This window comes from Candoia aspera, chromosome 12, assembly GCF_035149785.1.
Source record: "Candoia aspera isolate rCanAsp1 chromosome 12, rCanAsp1.hap2, whole genome shotgun sequence".
NCBI classification, from domain to species: Eukaryota; Metazoa; Chordata; class Lepidosauria; order Squamata; family Boidae; genus Candoia; species Candoia aspera.
Genome location: NC_086164.1, coordinates 414,654 through 440,554, shown reverse-complemented (window position 1 = coordinate 440,554; position 25,901 = coordinate 414,654). Strand labels below are relative to the sequence as shown.

The 25,901-nt window shown below is 60.3% G+C and overlaps 1 protein-coding gene across 1 annotated transcript; it reads right to left on the bottom strand.

The window, feature by feature from the left end:
* Positions 1-547: 547 nt before the first annotated feature.
* SHROOM4 (shroom family member 4) lies at positions 548-23,650 on the bottom strand. Its single transcript, XM_063313743.1, has 11 exons — positions 23,154-23,650; positions 16,236-16,387; positions 12,705-12,836; positions 9,169-11,338; positions 8,367-8,428; positions 6,662-7,441; positions 6,330-6,430; positions 5,975-6,248; positions 5,381-5,561; positions 4,051-4,332; positions 548-3,601 (listed from the first exon to the last, which is right to left on the bottom strand). Exons 1-11 carry the CDS (start codon positions 23,394-23,396, stop codon positions 3,332-3,334), a joined length of 4,647 nt encoding a protein of 1,548 aa, XP_063169813.1. The 5' UTR covers positions 23,397-23,650; the 3' UTR covers positions 548-3,331.
* Positions 23,651-25,901: the final 2,251 nt, after the last annotated feature.

The window sequence follows — 25,901 nt, the reverse complement described above, 5'->3', positions numbered from 1 at the left end:
TACTTCCACTGTTTCCACAATCCTAAGCGATCAGAATTATTAAATGCAGCACCCATGGCTCTTTTCTGCAACAAGCGAGTTTGGTAGCAGGGCATTCTGCACCCCTTAGGCCCCAAATGCACTGGCCGGTCCCCTATAGCTGCTGCAGCCTGGCCTCTGCTCTGCGTCACACGGAAGCCTGTCCACCTTTCCAGGACTGTTGTCTCTGCAAGTCACCCGAAGCCTCGAGAGAGCCGCCCACCGTGCCTCATCATGCAAAGAACATGATCCTGGGAATCTAGCCAGCTGCCCTGGTCCGTGGTCAGAGGCAGCCTTGCTACTGAGCCCTCTGCTGGCCAGCTGCCTCTGCCAAGACCAAGCCAGCCTTGCCATGAGGGCAAAGAAGCCAGAACTGCATGATGCTTTTCCCTTAGAAAGTGGGAGACTGACACCCCCTCCCCCTCCCCCCTTTTGCACTGCACAAATAAAACACGTCTCCCTTTCAGAGCAGGCCGTGGCCAGTTTCCGACACTCCTCCTCCAGAACAAATGCCATGCAGAGCTGGAGACCCAGTTAGCACCAATTTAATGCAAAATGTGATTCCGCCTTTCCCCCATCCCCATAATTGCACCCGCAGCCGAGGCACAAGCTGCCGGAGGTGGTGTCAAAACACCTTTGGAAACACAACTGAAGAGATCTTGCTGTGGAAACGTTGGACAGGAACCATGGATTCTTTGGTGTGTAGGAAGCACAAAATTACAGCCAGCAACTCAAGCATTTAATCACATAGCAACATGCCTTCAGAGTTGGTACTTGGGTTCCACCTGCACTGAGGAGGGGCTGCTTAGGCAGAGCAGCTGCTCGGAGCAAGCCAGGAATGGTGAGAGGGGCAGGTTCGGTGACCAGAGTGGGCAGGGGGCACCCCTGTTCTTACAAGTAAGTGCAGGGAGGAGCAACGTGTTTGCCATAAAAAGTGGGGGACTTCGCAGGGGAAGGAGAGCAGTCTGGCATTTGCAAACGTCCCAAGCTATGCAGAGCTCCTTCTGGAACCACCCTGCAAGCCCACTTGATGAAGAACCCCGTGCTGGACAGCCAGAAGCTGCGTCTGAGAGCGACCAGACAACATATCCTCCTCTTTTCAATTAGCACAAATACGTAACGCTTTTACAGCCAACTCCCTGCAAAAGACTTTGGTCTCAAAGAAGCAAGAACTACCGGGCGGGTGTGGGGTGTGGCAGGAGGCCAGGCTGGTGAAGACCGAAGGTGAGTTTCCAAGATTTGCCTGGGAAGAGCAGAGAGAGGCTGGCCTGCGACTTGGTCCACTGCTTCCCCACCCCCGGCTCTCAAAAAGGCACATCTGACTCACACCTGCTCCCCAGGCCCAGCAGAGGCTAAAGCAGCCTGAGTGCAGGACACCAAAGGCAACCACCAAGTGGCACACCGGTGACGATGGGCGGCCAAACGCCTGCATCTCTGAGCGCTTTTCCGGAAGGATGCCAACAGGCAGGCATTCAAGCCCCTCAAGGCCAGCCTTCCCCACAGGAGTAAAAGCCAGGTCGGCCCTTTGGAGGACGAGGAATCCCACTGAGGGGCCCAAGGCAGGATGCGGCCAAGGCCCAAGTGGCCGGGGCTACCGGGTTTGCCTCGGCCACCTTGGGGGCTGCTGGTGAGCATTAGGGGAGCCGCAGCCCCAGCTTCAGGGAGCAGCAGGTGGAGAAGCTGCTCTGGAAAGCCAGGCCTCCTTCCTTGAAGGCTGAGGAGGGGCAAAGAGGCAAGATTACTTGGAGCATGCAGTCCTCCTCCCCTGCTCCCCAGGTGCCCAGGCCGTGGGACTTCCACTCCTCTCAAGGCCCGGAGCAGTAAGGCAGCTTGGCTTGCCCCCTGCATCTCCCTCCCTCCCTCCTCGAGGGGAGGCTGCACAGCCAGGAGTTCAAGGCAGCCCAGTGCTGAAGAGGTTAAGCCAAGCAGACCGGGCTTCCTGCGCTGGGCCAAGGACAATGGAGAGGAAGAGGATGTGGGGGTCAGAATAGCCATGGCAGGATCCCAACACATTCCTCCGGCCACGGATGCAGGGGAGGTGGGAAGAGAAGCCCTCGCATATCCACCCCAGTTCCCCTCACACCAACGTTCTTGCCAGGGAATTTCAGCTTCAGGCCACGGCAGGAAGGTGGGAAGGGAGACCCCCTCCCACAGCAGGGCTGCCTGGCCAAACGCTAGGGAAAGAGCCAGTAACTGAAGCCAGATTGCCCACTGATCCCTCGGGTAGATCAAAGCAGCCAGCAGGACGCACAGCTCACAAGACAAGACAGGCTCACATATACACCTGCTGCCCCACTGTGATCTCTGGCTAAGGGAGTCTGACCATGCCCCACCGCAAAGCAAGGGTTTTCCGAGGCTGCTCTGGTGAAGCTTCCTGGGGTCCTCCTCCCCCACTGATCCTCACACGGCCCTGGTGCTGCAGGGAGCATCTCCTGCGCTCTCTCACTGGCAAAGGTCTTGCTGCTGGACAGGTGCCACCTGAGCCCACTCTGGCCTGGAAGCTCAGCCTCCAGCTGACTGCGTGAGAGAGGCGAGGTGAGGCAGGTGAATGTCTCACGCTGATGATCTGCACACTGCTCCCCTCCATGGGAAGTCTGAAGCAGCAGCCTTAAGTGCTTGGTGGGGACAGAAGGTGATGGGTTGCAGCGAAGCCTGGCAGTGCTACTTTGGACCAAGGCAAATCTTGCCGAGTGAAGCTCAGGTGCAGAGGGCTGCTGTAGATGTGGGCTCCAAACGGCATGTGTCATGCTCCTGACCAGCCAGTCCAGCCACCTGGCCCTCGCCCGACCAAAATCCAGATTTAACTTGGAAACAAACCCTAACACAGCAGAGAGGAAAATAAATAACGTGGACCAGCAGAAAAAGCACCTTCAAGAGTTGTAGGCACAGAAGGTGAACAGTGGGTCCCACAGCTGGGCTAGGAAGGTCTCCCCAATTATTGTGAGGGAGAGTTTCCCTGGTCCACTCAAGGCTGGGATGGAGACAGTGGGGCCATCTCATCTAGCCAGCCAGGTAGTCTCGGGGGAGGCTGTGGGGACCCCAGCCTCTTCGTTCCAGGGTGACTCCAGGATTCCCATGGCTGCCTGTCTTAAGCAGCAGCCAGACAGCTGGTCCTGAGTGCAGGTGGGCACATCTCTTTGGCAACGGGCACGTGGGTGGCCCCTCTACCCCGGCCATGGAGGAGAGGAATGGGCATGGCTATTTGGCACAGCCCTCTTTGGCAGGAGGCGCCACTGCTTTCCAGAGCATGGGAAGTCACCAGAGGTCCCGCAGGCTGCAGTCAGCCCCCAACCAGCGAGGTCTGGGGGCTCCCCTAGTGCTCTCTGGGCCTCCGGGGCAGGCTCTCCCAGAGGCACCGCAGCTGCTCCTCGCCCAGCTTGATCTTTTCGTCCAGCTGCCGCTGCTGGATCGCCAGGGCAGACTTCATGCGCACAAAGTGCTGATAGTCCTGCAGCTGCTCAGCAGGTAGGCAGCGCGAGACACTGGCAGAGATAAGCTGCTCCCGCTGAGCCACGTGCTCCTGCAGCTCCTTGGCATCCTCCAGCTGCGCCAAAAGCTGCCGCTTCTTCTCCAGGAGAGCCATCTTGTGGGCAGGGGAGGGGAGAGGAAGAGGAGAGAGCTGGTCAGTGCCGGCCACCCAGGGGCCTCCCAGACAAGGAGCCTGTCCCTGCTGCCAAGCCAGGCAGGTAGTGTGCCAGAATGGGACCCCGGAGGCAGCACTGGTGCACCAGCCAGGGGAGGAAAGGGGGGTGGGGGGCAAACCGGCTGCACCGCAAACCAAAGGGCAAGTGATATAAGGGGCAGCTTAGCCTTCGAGCCTTGCAGACAGAAACATCACCCTGCAGTCTGCATGCAACGGGTACACCGACTCCCATTCTTTGAGCCCGGTTGTCATCCCGGCACATGTAGCTGGAGCCTCAGCAAGGATGGCTCAATGCAGGGACCCCAGAGCAGCCCAAGCAAGCCCCCCTCTGCTGCATGGCCAGTGCCCCTTCCCAGCAGCCTCCCTTCCCTCTCGCTTCAGCCACTTACCTTCTCCTCTTCCTCTTCTTCCCCCTCCTCTGCATCCAGGACACTAAGGGCATTCTCTACCCGGGCCAGCCTCCCGGACAGCGAGAGCAGCAGGTTGACCATCTTGTCCAGGTCGCCCATGACGAGGCGGAACTTCTCCAATTCGTGGGGCTTGCAAGCCTCCTTGATATAGTTCTCCACCTCTCTGCCAAGGGCCACATTGGCACTCAGCTCATCCTGCAGACCCTGCTGGGCCTCCTGCAGCACTGCCAGCTTCCGTCCAATGCTCTCAATCAGCTGCACCTGCAGAGCAGAAAGATCGGTCCGGCTCAGGGCTGAGTCAGCATTTCCACGGTTTTCAACCCTCGCGCCTCCCAACCTGAAGAGGTGGGCTCGCCTCCAACGGGGACTCCTCGGCCCAACCATGAATTTTCAGGACCCGGCAGAGCGCATCAAACATGTTTGGATCCCCAGGACAGATCAAGAGCATCTCTTGAGGCAGGAAAGAAACGGCAGAACAAAGGAGAGTTTATGGGGGCCCGAAGTCGGCTTCCTTGAGCTGCGAGGGAGCCTTGGGGTGGTCTGGAGGCAGCTGCTAAGCTGCTCAGGCCAGCCAGGGAAGCGAGAAGCCGCACCTGTCCTGCTGACTTCTCAGCTGCATGCAAGGAAAGGAGGGGAGGCCATTCACTCAGCCGCTTGAACCTGGACTTCTCCACTGAGCCAAGCATTTTAGACCCCAAGGATGGGGTTTCACATCATTCAGGCTGCCAATGTGTGTTGCCAGGTGGAAGAAAACAGCACAATGGGTGAAAAACACCAGGGAGTGGTACATTAGAGCCAGCCTCTGCTCCCTTCCAGGGCACCCCTCAAACAAGCAGAAGGAATCAGACCCAGAGAAGAGGGCATCCCCTTGTCGCAGGGCTGCTGGAGTCAGCTTTCAAAGGATCTCATTGGTAACTTAAATGAAGACTTCCTTCTCCTGGAGAAGCCCAGAAACTTGGGGGAGGGAGGGAGCAGGGCCCCCGTTTGGGAGTGGCTGCCAGTGGGTGCTGCATTCACTGGCAAGCTTCAGTTGGTGGCCTTCAGAGGGGGTGGTGGTGGTAGCAGGTGTTTCAGAAAGCAAAGGCTGTCCAGCCCCAATTAAAGGCCGGCTGGCTGTTGGCTCTGCTGGGGGTGTGTGGCCACTCCTCCGAGAGCAGCAGCTCCTGGCGATCAGCTGGAGCCAAGGGCCCCCCCATTCGGCTCCCCGCAGCTTTGCCAGGGTCAAGACGGCTCTCTGGCCCACAGACCCTCTGCAGCTCAGCCGTCTGTGGGCACTGATTGGCTGGGGCGGGACAGGGAGAAAGCACACCTTCTTCTGCGCCAGGTCAGGGTCCAGCTCCTCCTCTTCTGAACCGGCAGTGGCCACCTGAGACCGGTCCATCGTCTTACTCAGCAGCTCGGCCTTGCTTGCTGACAGGTTGTAATAAGTCAAGGAGGTGGTGGGGCTGGTGGCTCCTCCGCTGGCTGGGGGCTCCAGGGGCATCTGCTGCCTACGCCAAGAGAACGTGTTATGGGAGGTGTGAGCCCAGGGGGGAGAAGAGACTCTCCTCTTCTGTCTGACACCAGCAGGGAGGCTCTGCATCCACCCAAGGAAACGGGTGCTGCAGCTGGAAAGCAGCGGAGGTGCCCCCCTGCCCATGCAATTTACGTTGATCTCTCACTGCTCCAGGGCGGCAGGATGCGTGGTTTCCCCCCATTTTCTGATTCCAGCCACCTGCAAGAAGGCTAAGGGCCCAGGATTGCCTTGGCGGAGGAAGGGGGATCCAGAATCGGCCCTCCCCAAGCCAGGTCCAAGCACTGACCGTGGGCCACGTGGGCTCTCCTGAGGCTGACTGTTCCACGCCTCGGGACCCTCTGCATCTCACCCCTTCCCCCAGACTCTGCAATGCCCAAAGAGGCCTACCTTTCAGGGCAGCTGGGTCCACTCCCCAGTGGAGACCAGTCCTGCCCTCTCCATGGGGGGCCATCGCTTGCAGGAAAGAGGTCGCCCATCACCTCAGCTGCTGACCTGAGCCCCAAACCAGAGCTCAGCACTCTGGCCAGGGAGCGGTCCCTGCCCGCCACGTCTCGCATCAGCTCTTCCGAATTCAGGCGTGAGGGGGGCGGCCCTGCCCTCCAGCTGGCCCAGCTGCTCTCTCCTGTGGCATCCCTGGACGCTGGCACACAGTGTGGGGGGTCTGTGGGGCATAGGAGGGGTGAGCCCGCAGCACCACTCACCCAGTGGGGCCTTTGCCGCACCCCAAGCAGAACGGACTTACGCAGGCTGGGGGATGGCTCCAAGGGGCTGCTAACCGGCCTCTCCTGCTCCTCGTCCAGAGGGTGCTCATCGGTGGCTTCCTCCGCCAAGGGAGTGGCTGCCCTTTAAGCACAAAACCAGCCAAGCTCTTGTCAAGGCCAGGCTGTTCCTCTCACCCAGGCAGGTTGGAGGATGACCTAAATGGGGCTTTTGTGCACTTCTGTGTCTTAAAGGAAGGGGGAGGGGGGCCTTTTCACCTGTGAGGCTGCCACAAGCCCCCTTCCTTGCCTGACTGCAACTGAGGTAGGGGGGACCTAATGCCTGTGTGGGAAGGGCGGCTGGCTGCCCCGTTACTCAGCCGATGCCTCCCCTGGGACTGTCTTCCGAACTCCGCCCTCCAGCCACTTGGCACCCTGAACACTGGAGGCCAAATGTGAGGCCACTTGCCTGGGAGAGCCACTCTGGCCACTCGCCTCGGGCATCAGCCACTCCAGGCTCCGGTGTGGCGAACTGTGGCAGTAGAAGTGGTGGTTGTTTTGCTCCTGGAGGGAAAGGGCACCACTAGGTGCCACAGAAGGCAGTGGTGGGCTCTGCAGCTGAGGCCTGTTGCTCCACAGCCGCTCTGCAGGCAGGCTCCGAGACCGCTGCCTGGCTGCTTCGAGGCCGCTCTGGTTGGGGCCCCAAGAGTCGTCTGAGTGTGCGGGCAGGCCGGCCTGGGCAGGGAGAAGCTGTTGATGTGAAGCCCAGGAGGGGCGGTACTTCTCCCAGTTGGGTGGAGGAGGCCGTGGAGGGGGGACAGCCTTTCTCCTGGCTTGGCACAAGGGCGACTTCTGCCCCGTCTCCTCCAGCTTGGCCAACGGGACTTCTCGCCACTCCCTTGCAGACATGCCGGCCGGCTCAACGCAGAGGTGACTCTCTGAGTAGGCCCGTTCGCGCAAGCAGGGTTTGCGCAGCTCGCTGGGGCCCGCCTCTGAGCCAACCTTCTCCACTGCCCATCTTGATTGTTTGCAGTCCCAGGAGAGGTTGCGTGTGGACGCAGCCCGGCAGAAAGGGGACCAGGCTGGTTCGGCGCGCTCAAAGCAGGTCCAGAATGGGCTGACCCTTGCAAAGGCCATCTTGTGCTGCAAGAGCTGACTGGAAGAAAGAGGAGGGGGCTGGAGACCCAACAGTGGGCAGGAGCTGATCGCCCCTTAAACTCAATAGGTTGGGGGCTGCTTGCCAAGACACCCTCCCTCTGAGGAGGTGACCAGGGTCTCTCAGCTGTTGGGCTCCACTTATTTGGCCAAAACACTAATTTCACTCTGCAAGAGAAAAGCAGATTAACTGCAGCCACGCTGGGTGCTGCCTTGATTCCACAAGCTGGTCTCTCGCACGAGCCGTCTGATTCTCGGAGGCAACTACCCAATTCGTCTCCTTCCCCCCAAAAAACACCAGAGCAAAGGGACAGGCTTGGTCCATACTAGCAGCACCAACTCTAGGGAGGTGGTGCCAGGCAGGTGCCAGACTGGTGCACACAAATGCCATCATCTGAACTCCTGACAAGGGAGGCCATGACAACCAGCTCCGAATCGCCTCTCAGAGAATACGTGCCCTGCCCGTTGTCTCGGGAAGGGCTGCCCATCCCCTGAGCCTTTCTGGGGAACCACCCTCTATGCGGGGAAAAGGGAGGCCAGCGCAGATCTGCATCTTCCCTTCCCGCCAACGAGGGACCCTCCGCCATCTTGCCCGAGCAAGCTGCAGGCAGCCAAGAATGCCACCGGCTAGCGGCTTCAAGCCCAGAACTGACACAGAAGGAGACCGCCTGTGGCAAAGGCACAGGTCAAGGGGATGAACAGGACGTGCTCTTACAGCCAGCAAGAGTCCCCTCCAGAAGCCTCCCCCGGACCTTCTCCAGACTCTGACAGCAATGCGGAGCTGCCCAGCTGGATCTGCAGGGCCTCCGCCACACATTCAGAGCATCCTGTAACACCGGGCCAGGGAATGGCCACTGCCAACCTGCCCCAGTTTCTTTGGGGCCAATCCCCCCCCCCCTTTCTGTTCTGGCCTGGCAACCACTTACCTGATGGATTGGCTGCCTGCTCTGTCCATGGCGGGGGGCTCCCACTGATCCACCGGCAATTCCTGGCAGGCAGAAGGGGAGAGTGAGGCGACTGGATGGAACAGGTCCTGGAGCCCCTGGGAGGCCCTTGACGTTCTGTCCCTCTGGCCTGGCAAAGGGGGGGAAGCCTGGGTAGCCAAAGAAGGCCCATCCCACCCTTTCTGGGATTGCACCGCTTGAGCAGCTGAGGTGTTCTCCCCCCACCCTGGTCAGCCCCCCCCAGCTGCCAGTCTTGCCTCCCCCTCTGGCCTGAGAGACCCAGAAGTATCCTCGGCCAGACGCCCTGCGGAACACGGGCAGCCCTGGGAAGGGGTGGGCAGCCACCCTCACGTGCCTGTCGCTAAAGGTCTCCTGCTGCTAAACCGGTTGATGTCAGCCCTGCACCATAAGCCAGACTCGAACACCAAGCCACGAATACTGAGACTACTTTTATTATAGGGTTACAGTAACGTGCCCCCCTGCCTTTATCCTAGAGGGGACCAGGGAGGGTCAAGCCCGAGGTGCTTCCTCAAACTCCCCTCCTGCCTTGGGCTGGGGTATCTCTTATCTGACCCCTGCCTTGGCTGTGGCTCCTCCTCTTCCCCGAAGTGATTCTCACAGCCCATTGTAGGTCCTCCTCTTCCCTGCCACCACCCTCTTAGGATGCCTCCTGCTCCCCCAAAACCAGACTGCCTTTCCAAGGGAAGTACAGGAAGGAAGGAATATTCTGGGAACCTGGATGGACCAGGCTGACAGGCAAGATGAACTTGAGAATTCGACCTACCATCTGGAAAGGCTTCCTTGCTTGCCAGGGACCGCCGTCTTCCAGGAGCTTCTGCTGAGCTGGGCAACAGCAGTCACTGCAGCAGCTCCAGGGACAGGGGTGACAATGGTGGGCACAGTGGCTGGATGACATTGGCACGTTCCTTGCATGCAGCATGGCGCACTCCTCCCGGAAGCTGTAGCTGCAGGCTTCTCGGAGGGTGCAAGAGCAAGGAAGAGGCCGCCAACCCTCGCGGTCTGCACTGTGTCGAGCCAGGGGCTTGCACAACCCCAGCACCTCTGGCCGGAAGTCCTGGTAGCTGGGTGGCGATGCCGGGCACCAGTAGCACTGGTCAAGGGAGTGGCGGCGGGAGCCCCTGTGCTCGGCGGTCCCTGGCTTCTCTGCCTCGGGGGACTGTGCACTGCCTAGCCTGCCCTGCTGGGAGCCCGTGGGCCTGGAGGATGGCGGCTGGCTCGTCTCCTCGAAGAACTTCCGCCGGTCGGCGAAAGGCAGAAGGCCGGGTTCCTCCGCAGGTGGCTGTGAGGATGGCTCTGGCTCCGACTCCTGAGGCTGCAGCTTGTGCTCCGGGGACCACCGCCAGCGGCCTCCTCTGCGGGCTGGCGGCAGAGACTTCTCCAGCCAAGCGGTCTCCTCCTTGGGCATCAGGTCCCCAGACGGCCTCTGGGGGCTGCACGGTGCGCTCTTCCCACCAAACACACTCAGCTCGGAGCCCCAGTGCTTGGGGGGCACAGCCGGCAGCCCGGAAGAGCCATGGGGCTTGCCCTCTCCTAAGCCCAAGGGAGGGGGTGGGGCAGGAGCCCTGGTGTGGGCAGGGGGCTCCTCGGTCTCTCGGGCAGGCTCCACCTCACACCCCAGCACCTTCACGCCTTTTGCCTTCTGGAGCTGGGCTTTGCGCCACTGGATCTCGTTCCGCAAGTTGGTGGCAAAGCGGTCACTACGTCGGCGGGTGTGTGCAGAGCGATGCTGGGCCGAGCCCCGCTTCTGGGCAGCTGGTGGGCTCCTGGCAGCATTTGGCAAAGTATCCACGGTGGGGGCTGCCTGGAGGCCTGATGGGGCGGCTCTGGCCTTTCCAAATGGTGGTGGCGGCGGGGAACCTGCCAGGCCAGCAAGGGCACTCTGGGGCCTCCCTAGTGCTGTGCAAGCACCCCGAGGTGGAGAAGGCGGCCCCCCCAGAGAAGCTGGGAGAGGATCCAGCTCTTCTGTTCGTCCACGGGTGTCCTGGCCATGGTGGCCTGGACTCAGCCACGGCTCTGGTGCCGGCAGGTTCTTCTCCTCCTTGTGCAGCGGGGACACTGTCCAGCGAGGGCCCTCCTGGCCACGGGAGACATCCAGGGCCTGCAACTCGGCCACCAGCAAGTGTTCTGGGATGCTGTGGCGATGGCCCAAGGGCCCAGCCCAGCCTGCCTCCCAGGGAGATGGGGCACTTCTGTGGCTGTCTGGCTCCGCCTCGTGCGCCTTCTCTTTCAGGGGGCCTCCCGAGGGGCGTCTGGTGTTCTCCTCAGCCAAGGGGCAGTGAGGGTTTGGCGGGCCCTTCTCCATCGCAGGGTGTTGCTCTGTGTGTGAGCTCAGCAGGTAGTACTGGTCAGTGAACAGAGAGTCCTTCAGGGGGCCTGTGCTGGCCAGCTTCCCCCCGGGCCCGTGGGGATCTCCACCGGGTGTGCAGAGGGGGGAGTCCGAGCTCCACGGACCCTCGGGACACAAAGGACCTGTGTGGGAGGGGGGTCTCGGGGCTTCCGGGGGAGAGCCACACGCACGCAGACTGTCCTGCCTCACAGGTGGCCGGGGAGGGGCGGCAGCTGCCTTGGCAGGGCTGGGAAGGGAGCCTGGCTGAGTGCCAGAGGGGAGCCCGGTGCCAGGGGCTGGGAGGGGTGGGCCTGCCAGCTCGCCACCCGTTTGCAGGTAGCGGGGCTCTGGCAGCTGGCTGGGCTGGGCGCTGTCCACGGGGCCGCTCTCCTCGGGCCGTGGCGCGGAGTCGGAGGTGCTGGAGCTGGCGGAGAAGGAGCTGTAGGCAGAGTCCCGCTGGCTCTGGCGCAGGGCCGGGTCGATGGGGGAGAGACCGCCCTCGTAGTAGGCCCGGCCAGGCGGGTCCAGACTTCCCATGCTCTCGAGGGAGCCGCTCCTTTCTGTGACGCAGTGGGGAGAAAGAGGGTCCCACGGCAAAGGCAGGTCACTGGGGCGGGAAGAAAGGGGGCCCCCGCGTCAGCAGGGACAGGCAGCCCCGCCCAGCCCGACTCCGTTTGGCCCACCGCTACTCTCTGCTCGATGGTGCGGCAGCAGCCCTTCCCTCAGGGCTAATCCCTGTCGGGCCCTGAGACTCACCACCTCCCTTGACCCCCTCGACCCCTGCCCTCCCCTCTCGGGCTGCGAGCCCCCTTTGCCCCCTGCCTGGATGCAGGAGGGGAGCATCCTACCATCTGCTCATCCCTGGGACTCAGATGAGCAGCAGGCAAGGCAGGGAAAGGCTCTCAGGGCAAGGAGGGCACAGCAGCTGCCACCAGGAGCCCAGCACCTCCTGCCCGCACAGGAGGCCCCTGCATGCCACTGAGGAGCATCAGCATCAGCATCAGCAGTGTGGTTGATGCATTGGGGCCTCAGGAGCACCACAAGTCCAAGTCTCCCAAGGGCTCCTGTCCAACTGCTGCCAGGCCCCCCCTCCCATTTGGATGAGGAGAGCTGGTGCCAAGCTGGGGGGGCTGTGGGTTCTGCACCACAGAGGGCCAGCCTGGCCCAGAGTGGGAGAGGGTGCAGCTCCGTGTCCTCTGAAAGAGACAGTCCCACCTAGGGAAGGGTGCGTGGGTCCTGCCTGCCATGTCACACCCTCCAACTGAGGGAGAGTTGGCAGCTCCTCCTGCCCGCTTGGGCGAGGAGCTGAAGCCGTTATTCCTTTCCTTGCTGGCAGCCTGAGTGCCGCTGGGCTGCCTCCCTTCCCGACGGGACAAAATGCATCAAGGCCTCTGGGGGAAACGTTGCCCAGCGTCACACTCCACATCAGGAATGCCCAGGAGTGGACATAGCTGTACCTGGTTCAGCCAGAGCTCTGAGAAGGAGCCAGCCAGCAGAGAAGAGGTGCTGGGGCTGCCCCACCTACACTGCACCTACAAGTGCAGCGTAGGTGGGGCAGAGCCACCTACACTGCACTTGTAGGTGGGGAGAGCCAAGTGGGGAGAGCCAGGCACATGGCAAAGCTTTGGGGCTTCAGGGCACGGCCAGGACCTTCTCTGCATTCCCAGCCCAGGTCACCCACCATCCAAAGGCGAGGGGCACAGAGCCTGAGGCTAATTGTTACTACGGCCCGGCTGGGGTGAACCTCCCTGCGGCCCAAGCAGATTCTGCTCCCCACTTTTAGCCCAGGAGAAAATGAGTGGTGCCCCTGGAGGTGCAGAAGCAGTGACGAAAGCATACCCTCATCCCCTGCTTAGAGAGAGGGCCTGCAGGAGCCACATGGCTGCCCCCCCGTTCCTACACTGGTGCTGAGACATGCCCCTCCAGCCAGAAAGGAGCCCCCAGCCTCCCCCCCTCTCCCCTCTGGCGCTCACCTTGTCTCGCAGCCCAAATGCCAGGAGAGGCTGAGGGGGTCAGCAGGAAAGGTCATGGTGGCAGCTTCAGTCCGGACCTCGGAGAGCTTGGCCAGATGCCATGAGTGGGGCCTGATGATGGGCACGTTCCTCCTGCCAGGCGCCAGGACAAAGAGAAAGTGAGGGCCAGGAAGTAGGGGAGTCTGGTGGGCCACAAGTCTCTCCAGGCGAAGCCAGCTGCCCCTCCGCCACATGCCCAAGTGTGCCCGTTGCCCTCCCCCGTGTCCCAAGCCTCTCACTCACTGCCACTCCCCCATGACAATCTGAGCCTTTTCCTCCCTGGCCCCACCCAGCTGGCATGGCCACTGCCCCTCCCCTGTTGTGAAGGACAAGATGCTGCTGCCAGTGGGGAGACTGAGCCCCACTTCACCAAGTGGCAAAGTGCCCCATGGCCATCTCAATCCGCCCCCACCCCTGGTTCCCAACCAGCCCAGCTCAGCAGACTGCCGCCCAGAAAGGCCACTCGGTGACCTCCTGCTGGAAGCGAACTTCCGGGCTTGGTGCTGGCTGGTGCCATTATGGCTGTGCTGCTCCAGCCAGGGAAGGCTGGCCTGAAGGAAGGGCCCCTGAGCCAGTGCAGAGTGGAACCGGTCCCAGAGGAGAGCTGCATGGGTCGGCAGGGGGAACGGGGCCTCTTTGCCAGAGACTCGGCCCCCCGGCCAGAGCCCCGCCTGGCCCAAACGGACTAACGGTCCCACGAACCCCCAGCAGCTTCTTGATGGGAACCCGCAGAAGCAGCATCGACAGGAGCCACACACACCTGCCTGCCCACCCAGGTCCTGCAGCGAAGCTGAGCCCCACACCCTGCGGCAGGACCCAGCTTCTCCTTTCCTTCACCCCAGCCAAGCCCACCATTCTCTCCCCTCCCCCACAAAAAAATGAGGCCAGGCGCAAGCAGACATGGAAGGGAGACCTCCCCACCCCCCGCAGCTCAATACGTACCTGTCCCAGGAAACAGGGCAACCCTTAGGGAGGAGAGGAGGCTGTGCCAGGCTCCAGCCCAGCCCCACCGGCCACCGCAGGCAACTGAGTGGGACTGGAAGCTGCACGTCAGGCCAGCTCAGCAGGGAGGGGTTCCTGCCCCCACAAGCTCCTGGAGCCAGACCCCGTCCTCATCTCCTCCCAGCCAGGAAGCGGTGAGGAAGTGATGTCCAGGGAGATAATGGAGCTGGCAGCAGTAGTCTCAGAAGCCGAGACCCCGGGGGACGGGCTTTCCTGGATCTTGGAGCAGCAGCCTCCCCTCCCCTCCCCTCCCCGCAGCTGGGAAAAGGAAGCCTCCCTCCACGGGGACCACCTGCATCCTAGGGGAGAAGGGGGTGGTCGAGGGTCTCCAAGGTGGGAAGTGCTGAGCCCCTTGCCTGGCCAGGCGGCATGGGGAGCGGGATTCCAGAACATCTCTTGCTGGAACAACGGCCTTCAGCTGAGCTTCAGGACGCCTGACCCCCCCCCTGCCCCCCCCCACACAGAGGAAGTGGCTGGGACGGAGTGCAGGAAGGATGAGATCATTGCCAGCTCAGTTCAGGGGCAAAGGAGAAGCCGGAGCTGAGGTGGAGAAGAGCGTGCTGCGGGGCCAAGGCAAGCACACCCCTGCCTCACCACAAAGGGCTGAGGGCTCTTCCCTGTTTGCAGAGAGGCAGGAAGCTGGGAACTCCAGGGGTAGCAGCATCGAGGGGGCTTTCTCTCCAGTCCCCAACTGAGTGCCAAAGGAGAACTCCCCCCCAAGCTCCACTCCCAGGACAGGGCGGGCATGGTGGGGCTGGGAATGTCACTTTGGGTGCCCCTGCATGATGCTCAGGATGGGAAAAACCGTCCACATGCATTGTCAAGTTCTCTGGCTTTCCCCCCAAAAATGAAAATAATCCTGTCCAACCTCCCTGGCTCCAGAATCCCAAACTGATTCAGATCCACCTGACAGGCAGTGGGAATCTACTGAAGCGGCCAAGAGCTTTGCCCAAACTCCTGTAGCCCCACCTGGTCCCTGCAAGTGCAGCAGGCACTCATTTTTCCAGCCGACTCCACCCCCAAAAGGAGCTGGGCTGCCTAGGACTGGTCCCTGAGCCTGCTATACCCCGAAGGGCAGCTGATCAGGGTGCATGGCACCCCTCCAAGGCAATCTCCAGCTCTCCTTCCTCTGTGGGCATCTCCACCAGGCATCACAGAGGCCGCACCTCCACAGATTGGGGAGGCCCCACGTGTCCCTGCCCTCTTGTGGTTAATGACTTCTGCCTTGCCAAAAGTGATGGGCCCTGCAGATTTTTAATCTGTTTTGTTTTTGTCTTTTTGCAGCTCCTTTCCTCTCTTTTATGGAATCATTTTGTTTTCAATTGTTGCATCGAGTGATGCAAATAGACAGGAAGAGAAGGAAAGATATCACGTTTTCTAAAATAAGCGTGCATATAGCTGTTGGATCACCACATCAGTCCCCAATAGGGGTTCCAGAGTGTTTTGGCATCCAAAGATTTTCACCACAGAGAACAAGGGTAAGATGGCAGTTTCAGAAAGTTTACTCAGGAATATGTTCAAGTGGTCCAATGAGGCTTGTTCACTTTTAGGAAAGTGGTCACAACATTTCAGCTTCCTGGCAGCAGATACCAGAGCAAAGGCCCCTGGTCAGGACTCCAGATGGCCGCAGGGCAAACACACTTTTCTTTTCTAGCTCTGGGTTGAAAGGGTTGGAGAGGGAAATCTCCTCTTCCAGAGGGCCGGGCTACATGCCGCAAGGCTCCTTGGAGGCAGTCTGGCTTCATTACTGCAGCCCGTTCCTGGCAATTCTGCCAGAGGCCAACGGGGCAGAGTTCTGTCCTCCCCTGCTTCAGACGTGTTTTATGTACCCATAACCGATCTGTCCGGGTAGAGAAATCCCAGACAAATAAAGAAGGCAAATATTTGCCTGAACTGGTTTCTCTTTCTTAGAGAAAGACAGCACTCTGCGAAACTCAAAACTATGCATGTTTTCCTCCCAATAGCCTTGTCCCAGGCGGTGGTGCCTCTTTCACATTTCACAGTTATTCAGTTCTTATTAGCTGCAACGTCAAACACTAGAACTCCTGAAGGACTGCTGTGCTCTGGAGGCAGCAGAGGAGAGGAGGAGGAGCCCAGGGGTTTTTTAAAAACCCATTTCTGACATGGGGAAAAAGGTGTCCTGCTGTGCGTTATGCTGCCTTGGCCCACTGCAGATCAGCATGCGATCCCAAATTCCTGCCACAGGATGGCAGCAGCACCCCAGTTCAAGGAGCCCCCCCACACCCATCCCTGCCCCCCGCCCCTCCCCCCATCTGGAAAAACTGGCAGGAGCAGCGCCATGAGCCACGTGGAGTGGATTGCAACCCGCTTGCCCGCCCCTTTTGTTGTGGTGAGAACAGCACTCCTCGAGCCCCAGAGAAAAGCCATGTGCTGCCTACCACCTCTTTGCCAGGAAGAACTCTTTCCCTGGCAGGAGAGGCCCACATGGGCAGTGCCCCCCATCCAGGGTGGGGGGGGCTCCCTTCTCACCTCCGGATGATCATCTTGAGCGTGCGGTAGGACCCCTTGATCAGGATGAGTGCTTCCTGCCGAGAGCCGTAGAGAGGGGTGCCGTTGATGTTCACCAGTTCATCACCAGAGCACATCTTCTGCGAGAGGGCCGCCTTCCCTCCATCTTCCACCTGAAAGGGTCAGAGCCAAGGTGGGGGTGGGGTGGTGGATAACTGGCCAGGCTGAGGGACCATCTTCTATGCTCCCTGGGTGGCTCACAGCCACAACATACAAGAAACGATAGAAAACCAGCATCCGGGCACAGAAGCCGAACACAGAGATTTCTCCAGTGGCTCACAGTCCTCTCCAGAGGGCTGGGCCAGAGGCTCATCTCCAACCAGGCCCTGGAGCCCTTCGCTGGCTTTTATTCTACCCTTCTCTTAAAATCGGATCCCTGCCTGGTCTGGGCTGTATTGATCCACTCTCTGTGCCCACCATCCAGCAGTCCCATCATGGAGGGGAGAGGGGCTCTCCTCCCCTCCTCAAGGTCACCTGTCTGCCAGACTGTCAACAAGGAGACCCACCATGGAGCCAGCAGTTGGGAGGTCCCCCTCTAGCCACTCAGCCTGAACGATCCTGGCAATATACATTATGTAACAATGGCCATTTTGTGAGGGTGCCCAGAACATTCCGCAAATACCAGATGCCCCCACCTGCATGAAAGTTTACTTTCCTCTGTTGAATTCAAAGATCAATGTGGTGATCGGTAACTGGCAAGAGAAAAATCATTATTTCAGTTTTTCTTTCTCTTGGACAGACTTTTGGGGGATAAGGTGAAACTAACAACCATAAGAAAGTTGAAATGTTAACCAAAAGTTCCCTGACCTGGCAACCTTAGTTGGGGATCAAAGGAGCTGTAGCCCCACATATCAGACTAGTATCAGACCTGGGACAATCTTTGTCCTCCCACCCCCAGCACGCAGTTTATACTTAAATAAAATTGTCTGGAATATGATCTGCCATTTATAATTAATTGAGGTTTAGAAGTTCTTACAACCAGCCTGGTCTAGACTCTGTAACAGCAGAGCAAGTCTCTCCCCATTTGCTGGGACCAGCGACCTCAATTCACACCTATGCCTAATGCAAATTCCAGACAGACAAAGACCTCCCGGAGCTGAGGGATAAGGGTGGAATCCGTTCGCTGACTGATTGCAGCTTCGGCAGCAGCCAGGACTCCTGGATGGAGCCTTGCTTGCAGACATGACAGCTGCTGAGCTCTGGAGCACCCCGCCGGGGGATGAAGCCAGCCCTGGAGAAGACACTGCCTCTCCTGCACTCCTCTGACCATACAGCAAACCGCAGGTGAGAAGGCCTCCCACCCCCAGGTCTTCTGGAGGTGCTGGGGGCACATCTTCCAGGATTCCCAGCCTATTTAGTCACATGGGTGGGGAATTCTGGGTGCTTCTGACCTGGAGGGGCCTGGGCCACAGGCAAACAGGCTCACCTTCTGGCAGCGCCAGGCCCAGGTGAGGCAGAGAACGCACAAGTTGCAGCAACAGTGTCTAGACACCCACCGCCCTTCCGAATCTGGGAAGGACCTCACTCGGTGGCTAACAGACTGGAGTTCTGGGAACTGGAGTGAGGAAACTGAGCTTGTTCTCCCAAAAGCAAAGCCTGCAGACCAGCCCAGTTTTCAGGCTGCTCAGACACGTGCTGTGCCAAAGACCGTCCGGGGGGGGGGGGGGGGGAGGTTCCTCTGCATTAATTCTGGGAGGGGTCTATCAGACTGTGAGCTTTACTTCCCACCCTGATGCCAGTCGGTGGACCATGGGATTCCAGTAAAAGGCTAAGTGGCAAGAAGTTTGTCCTGCACAGCTCCAGGAATCCAAAATAACTTTTAACTTCTCTGCACAAAACAGAAGAGCCACCAAGTCAGGGAAAACACGGGACCATTCTCTTGCCCTTCACCCAGCAGCACCAAGAGAACGGAACTGGAAATTGAAATAATCAGGGACTGACAGCCACCCTCAGCACCTCTTCCCTTGCTCTCTCGCATTCCCAGCAAAGACATTTTCTATTTTCTGCATCCAGGGAACCCGAATCGCAAACTCAACCCAGAATCCCCAAGACCTGTGCTTGATCTCTCCCACTCCACGCCAGCAGCAAAGGCCAGAAGTCAGGAAGCAGAGGCAATCTGCCAGGAGCTCAGCTGGAGAGGCTCTGCCTAGGCCTATCTGGACTGTGAAGAACTCTGAAGCCAGTTCGGTCTAGCGGTTCAGGCTCCAGGCTAGAAACCGGCAGATGGCAAGTTCCAGTCCTGCCTCAGGCATGAGAGCCGGCTGGGTGACCCGGGGCCAGTCGCTCTCTCTCAGCCCAACTCACCTCATAGGGTGATTGTTGTGGGGAAAAGAGGAGGAGGAAGGGGTACTAGGGATGCTCCCCACCTTGAGTTATTTATAAAAATAATAAAGGCGGGATAAAAAATCTTTAAAAAAAACCCACTTCCCACAGAGGAAGAACCAAATCACAGCAATGATTAACCCCTGCCCAGCTTCCCAGTTGCAAGTCGTGCTTTGCTTCAAACTCAGAGATGGACGCACACATCTCCCCCACCAAAGGAAACATCTGGCCTGTGGTGGAGGGAACCCCTGGACTCCAGCTGTGGGAGGAAATGCTGTGTTCTCTCCCCACTTTTTGGACTGCAAAGATACTTGGCAGCTGCTGCTCTTCACTCCCCCAACATGGCACTTCAATCAAACTGAGGCTGCAGGAGCTACAAGCCCACAGCCCGGCTTTCTTTACAACCAACACCCCTCCACCCAGCCCCAGTGCTCTTTCTTGGCGGTGGGGGGGCGGGGACACAGCCTGGCCACCCCAGCAGGGTGGCTGCTAAATGCACAAAGACTGGGCAAGTGTGTAAGGCCAGTCCATCCTGTGCTCCTGGCCCCAGAGGAGGAGAGAAGGATCCCCTCGACCAGTTGAGGTCCCCCAGTGGACCCCCACTTGAATGTTTGGAGGTGGAACCAGCAGCAAGCCCAAAGAAGCTGAGAGAGGAAAGGCAGGGCCAGCCTTGAATGTGCAGAGAAAAGGGAGTTTGCCGGCTGGCGGCTAATTATGGCACAAAGCAGCCCTTGTTCTCACCCGCGACTTCACCAGACAGCAGAGAGGAAGACGGTCACTGTTCCCTGGCCTTGGCAGCCCAGCCATATGCACCAGTTCCAGGAGGAGCTCCCTTGCACCTTGAAGGAGGGAGTCTTCGCTCCCCCAAACGCTGCCTGGCCCTGCCCACACCCTGGAGGAGTCAGCCTTCTGGGGCTGGGCACCTTGAGAAGCTTTTGGGCCTCGCCTCTCAACTGGAGGGGAGCCTATGCAGCTCAGGGAAAGCACCCCATGCTTGGACTCTTAGAGGTGGGAGAGGCCTGCTCGGATGTTGGCAACTTGCCCTCAGCGGTCCTGGCCATCGTGGCTGCTTCCTGTGCATTCCTCCCCTCAGGGCCCTCATGCCCAGAAAGGACACAAACCACCAGGGGAGGCCCGGTCACCATATTGCAGCAGAGCTGGACCAAATGAAAACACGCCAATGTGCAGTGCAGGTGCTGGTGGATGCAGCTCCCACTGCACAGGACAGCCCTGTTAGGGCACGCGTGTGTGGAGAGAGAGCTAGCGACCAAGCAGGCCTCTTGGACTCCTAGGTGGCACTGCCCCCCAAGCAGATTAAAATCTTGGCCTGCCCCTCAACCTCCCCCTCTGATGCTGAGGGCCCTGCTTGCAGCCAGGGGCTCGGCAGAAGGTGCCCTGACAGACAACGCTTCTGTGCTGTGGGGAAAGGGTCTCTGGCAGAGGCTCCCCTCCGCCCCTGAAATCTGTTCTCTGGCCCTTCTTTCCCAGAGCCCTAGCACCAGCCCTGGCTACAGTGTCAGCACAAGGGCAGTTAATCATTCACTGCCTAGTGGGTGTTATCGCTCAGCACCTGGCCTCAGGGCACCCTCTCAGAGAAGCCTGGCACACTCCTGGCACTGGGAACGGCTTAGCTCCCCTTCCTTGGGGTCACAAGTTAGTCCTTACAGCTAGCACCAAATACAGGAGCCAAGGACCCCGGAGGGAGGTCCAAAGCCAGAGATGGGCCTGAAGCAGGTAGCAAGGGAGAGGCACCACCACCACGGGTGACCCCTCTGCTGCTCCCAGGGCATCCCCTAGCGGACATTTCACATTTAGGAATCCGGGTTTAGAGGGAGAGAGTGCAGCTGTGTCTTAAGAAGGAGAACCAGGGACAATCTCCTTCCTCCTCCGGCAGGCTGTTTGTCTCCCCATCACACCACCAAGGGATGGGCGCACTTGTCCTTTACTTGATGTCATGGGAATCTGAATGTATGAAGCCACTTCAGACAGAGCCCAAGGCCATCTCTCCCCACTGGCCCTCTAAATCCACACTTCTTCCAGCCTGGCACTCCAGAGCCCCTTCGCCAGACAGAAAGGGGCGAGCACACAGCTTCCTACCTGCCAAAGAGAGGCCGTGCAAGGACGACACAGCCCCCCAATGCCAGGCCTATTTTGAGACGGGACTTTCCACCAGCCCACAATGCCAAGCACTGAGCTGGGGGCCTCTGAATTAAAAACCTTTGCTTCACCACTCCATTGCACACCACGCTTTGCACGTACAACAGACTCATGGGGAACCACTTCAGGCCAGCCACCAGGCTAGAAGCCTTGGACATCCCTGGAGAAAGTACCCCTGAACAGTCAAATGGGAGCTTTTACTTGCTTGCCTCAGGAGCCAGTCGACAGGGAACAGGGTCCAGAGATCTGCTCTAGCACTGGGCAAGGCAGAGTGGGTCACTCACTGGATTCACTTTAGCTCAATGTCATCCAGGCTCCAGCCAGGGAAACCCTTGAGCTGGCAGTTGTCTGGGCCTGGCCGATTTGGCACAACTCTGGCTGTCCAGAACTGCCTGGGAATGATCACAGAATCCTAAAATGGAGATCATCTAGTCTGACCCCTTGCTCAGTGCAGGAATATACTACTAGACTACAGCATCCCTGCCAGGTGACTACCAGTCTCTGGTGAAACACCTCCAGTGGAGGAGGGTTCACCGCCTGTTCCACCGCAGAAGAACTCTAATCACTAGGAATTCTTCCTGGAAGACACTGACCTGTCTGCCCCCACTCTTCTTTTCCCCAACTAAACCTGTCCCATGCCTGCACTGTTCCCCCAAGTGTTTCCTTCCAGGCCTTTCATCACCTGGGTGGCTCTTCTCTGGACTTGCTCCGGTCCGCCAATGTCCTTCCTGCAATGCAGCAGCCAGGAGAGGTGTGATGCGCCAGGTGTGACCCATCCAGCCCAGGACGGAGAAGGACAAGCCCTCTCTTGGCCGTGACAAGAATGTAGGAACGGCTGATCCAGCTCAGGTTGTTGATGCAGCTGAGGCCAGTATTTACCCTTTTTCTGTGTAGCTGCATCCCACTTTCGGCACCAGTGTTCAGCTCGTGATCCACCCAGATCCCCTTTGGGTCCACAGCTGCCCAGCATGACCCTTCCAGTCCCACATTCACACCTTTGGTTTTTCCTGTCTAAAGGCTGACTTGGCATTTTTCCCTCTTGAAATTCATCTTGGGAGATTCTGACCACTTTTCTAGCTTCTCCTGAATGTTGATCCTGTGTTCAAAGCTCTCGCTGGCCCTGCATTTTTTGTGCCAGCCGCACATCGGATAACTGCATTTCCAGCCGCCTCATCCAAGCCAGCCCAACAGCCACGGTGGGGACCAGCACAGAGCAGGCAGGTCCTTCCAGCCGGACCATCGGCAGCAACCAGCCCCTGCCGGGGCGGGGGGCGGGGGCGAGGCCGGGAGAAGAGCCGGCCGATGTGATGTGACTTCTCCGGCGTCGCCCCCCCGCGCCCCCACCGCCAGGGCTCCTCTCCCTTGGTCTGCCAGGCCCGCGAAGGAGCCCACCCGGCCAGCCCCCCGCAGGCTCGGGTCCCAAAGGGGAGACCCGGCGAGGCAGAAGAGGAAGAAGGCCCCCTCTTCGGGGTTCTGCTGGGGAAGATTCGGGGAGAAGGTTCGCAAGTAAGGCCAGCGGAGCAGAAGGAGCAAAGCCCGGCGGGGCTCCAGCTGAGCGGGGTCGGCAACGCTCCCCTTCACAGCCCCGCCACTGCCTCGCCGCCGAGAGGCTCCTCGGGAAAGGGCCGCGGGGGCGGGTGGCCCCCAGGGTGGCCGTCGCCAAGATGAACTTGTCTTGCCCCGCCCCAGCCCGGCTTTCCCCGACTGGGTACTCGGGGGCCTGCGGCCACTCCGCCATCAGGCAAGGCTGTGGCAGCGGAGCCCCGCGAGGCCTCGGGCTGGCTACCGGCTTTTCTCCGTGCCGCTCACGCTGCCCTCCAGGGAAGCGGGCCTGGGCCTCCCCGCTCTAGGGAGGGCCGCCGAGCCGGACTCCACCACCAAATCCTAGGCGGCCACCGGCTGCCCGAGGTCCGAAGCGGGGCACTTCAGCCTCGATGGCCGCCTCCGGCAACTTCCGAACCGCGGGGGGGAGGGGAGGGGAAGGGGGGGAAGTCCCCCCGGGACGCCGCGCCCTCTGCGGGTCCCCCTCCCCTCGCCAGGGAGCTTGGGGTGGCCTCCTCGGAGCGGCGGAGCGTCGCCGCGGCCCAGGAGCGCGGCGAAGTCCTGCTCCGAGCCCCCCGGGCGCCCAGCCCTCCGCGATTCGCTCCCGGCCGGGCGGACCTGCCGGGCTCGGCGGAGGCGGGGAGGGCCGAGGGGCCGGCCGGGGAGCGAGCAACGCCCAGCCAGCTAGGGGGAGAGGCGCCTGGGCGGGAAGGCGAGACTGAGGCGGCCAGACAAAGGGCTCTCTCGAGTCCGAGCCCCAGCGCAGGGAGCCGCACGGCGGGGGCGGGGGAGGCCGCCGGCGGAGGGGCCCGGCCCGCGCTCTCCGCGGACCCGCCAGTGGCGGCGGCGAAGACTCACCTTCGAGACGATGAGCGGCTCGCCGTGCTCCAGCCCGCCCCGCAGGGTGAAGCCCCAGGGCGCGCCGCCGGCCAGCTGCACGTGCAGGTACTGGAAGGAGACCAGGAGTCGGCTCGCCAGCTGCGGCGGGTCGGGCTCGGGCTGCGCCGGGGGCCGCTGGCTCTGCCCCGACGGCTGCTCCATGGCGCCATCCCGCGGTCCCCGGGCCTGACACGCGGCAGCCGGGAAAGCGCCGCTCGGCATCAACGGGACGGGACGCTACGCACCGCTACGCCGCGCTCTGCCTGCCGGAGGGCGGACCAGCAGGCGCCCCCGGTGGGCGTGTCGCGGGCGAGCGGAGGCTCCCGGCCGGGCCGGCCTGGCGCGCCCAGATCCTGTAACTCCCCGGCCAAGGCGCGCCCCCAGCCGCGGAGCCGCTCCGCCTCCTCCTGCTGGGTAGCTTGGCGCGCGGTCTCTTGGGCTGGGCGAGGGCCGATCCGGGTCTGGGCGCCGAAGGCGAGGAAGTTAACCCGCCCCAGTTTAAACGACCCCCGAGTAAGCGCATCCTTGCCCCCCTGCGCCCCGAAGAAGGGGGGAGGTTAGGACGGGCCCCTGGGCTCCCTGATTCAAGGTGAAGGGAACGGACTTGGGGAGGAAGCGACGCCGGACGGACTGATCCCCTCTCCCCTCCATGCTTAGCAGGCGTTTTGGGCGGCGCCCCCCTCCCCCGCCCAAGGCCGATTAGCAGCTGAGATCCGAGCGCAGGAGTTGGCCCTCCGGGATCCAGGGAGAAAAGCGTTCTGTCCACTCAGGTGCGCCTACCTGCAAGTAAATCCCGTGGTGCCAAGTGGTTCGCTTGGCCTGCTGGTGGAATAGAACCCCTCCAGCTTCCTGGGTTGGTGCTAAGCGCTAAGAACTGGTTTTGCCACCACGGAGCCCTGCCTGCCCCTCAAAGCACTGCCAACTTTCTTTCAGCAGAAGGAGTCACTTTCGGGCATCCCCAGAATGCTCCTTTGTTCCCAACTGCTCCAGAGTAGGTGCCACCCTTGGCTCTGAAGACGCCACAGCCCCTGGGCATTTGCGGGCTGGGAATGTCTCCAAATTTGTGTGGGGAGGAGAAAATGTGCTTTCAGTTGCAAAGTCTCCTTGTCCCCTTCAGCGCAACAGGGCCCGTGACTGCTGGGGGCGGGGCAGGGGGCAGAATGCTGGGCGGCCCTTGGGAGCTGCAAGGCAGAGGCAGCAGGCTCACCCTCCTGCTCCTCCGGGGGCCTTGACCAGCGTCCAGCTTGGCTCCATCCTTCCATTTAGGAGTGGCTTCCTCTAGGCGCCAAGCATGTGCCAGCCCCATGCTGGAGGCCTTTCTTGTGATGTCCCCACACCTACAACCCCCACGTTCACTCTCGAGGGCCTGCACAGAAGTTGCAGGAATTGGGGGGATGCTCTGGTTTTCAGGAGCCTGGGCACAGCACAGCCTCAGATGCGGGGAGAAAGGCCAGGAACTTTGCCAACTTCCTGCCTGGCCATGCTGCAGTCATTGCATGGAACTCCCTGACACAAGAGGTCCTGATGTCTGTTGTGTTGCATTGCTTCAGGAGGGGATTATGCAGACACGTGAGAAGGGTGTGTGTGTGTGAGAGAGAGAGACATTGCTGCAAGGGCTGGAGGCAGCCCCCTGTCATTGACACTTGATCTTTCAGCCTGTGTGCACCCCAATGGCCCCTGGTGAAGAAGCGGGGTCCAGCAGCAAGGAACCCTGCCATCCAGGATAGCCTCTGCTGGGCCCCAGTGAAGAATTCCCGGCTTCCCCCGATGGGTGAATGGGAAGGGCCTTTCTCTCCTCTCCTGCAGGACAGTACCTAGAACCACAGCGCTTTAGGCCCCACCTCCCTCCCTCTGCCAGAGGTGTTGATCATTAACTGTTCCCTGGGAAACAGTTCTTTGGAAAGAGGGCTCTCCATGGAGGGCTGTCTGTGGGCGCAAGCCTCGGTTGTCCTTCATCAGCCTCTGATGGTGATTGAAAGCATGTTAACCAGTACATGAATGGCTGCCTGTCCTTAGGGAGGGGTGGCTGAGCCAACTGAGCAGGAGACCAAGGGTCATGTGGCATCCAAAAGCCATGCCAGCCCCCTCCTTGCTGCCCCTGTAGATCACCTCCTTGCTGAAAATCGGCACCACGTGGCAAGCCTCTGGGTCATCTCCTCAGGCTGTGCTATGACCAGTTTTGGCTGATCGATCTTTGGGGTTCCTCATGACTTTGTTTGCAGTAACAATTGAGCATTGCTCAGCTGATGTATAGAGCACATTGGAGTGGACCTCTGTGGAATGTCTTTCAGGCATGTAATTGACATTATGACTATATGTGCATAGGAGGGTTAGACACATACTTGACAGCAAGTTCCTGGATTATTGTTTGTGCTGGGAAGGAGCTTGGCTGGGCACCAATCATTCCCCCTCCTTGCAGAAGCCACTGGCAAGTTGGCAAGGCCACTGCCCTGTGTTAAAAGCAGGAAGTTTGCAAAATAACCAGAAAAGCCACCAGAACACCGGACTCTTGAGTTCATCTGGAATCCAGACGCTCGGGAGGGGGTCCCCTGCTGCTTCCCCAGCAGTATGAGTGAACTGCTCCTGGCTGCTGGATCCCCTTGGCTGCCTTCCTCCCCTTGCCCCCTGCTCTTTGCCTGCAGGCCCTTTCTCCAGGCAGCCTAGCTCAGGTGCCCTGGCTGCTTTGGCCGAGCACTGCTCAGACCCACCCCAAGGCTGCGGTGGGGT

Bases quoted from the DNA above. Each gene is read 5' to 3' on its own strand.
- SHROOM4 (XM_063313743.1), bottom strand. From the start codon at position 23,396: ATGCCGAGCGGCGCTTTCCCGGCTGCCGCGTGTCAGGCCCGGGGACCG. The intron at 16,388-23,153 runs GTGAGTCTTCGC...TGACCCTTTCAG, and splicing joins AGCCGCTCATCGTCTCGAAG to GTGGAAGATGGAGGGAAGGC. The intron at 6,431-6,661 runs GTAACGGGGCAG...TTGTGCTTAAAG, and splicing joins CCAGGGGAGGCATCGGCTGA to GGCAGCCACTCCCTTGGCGG.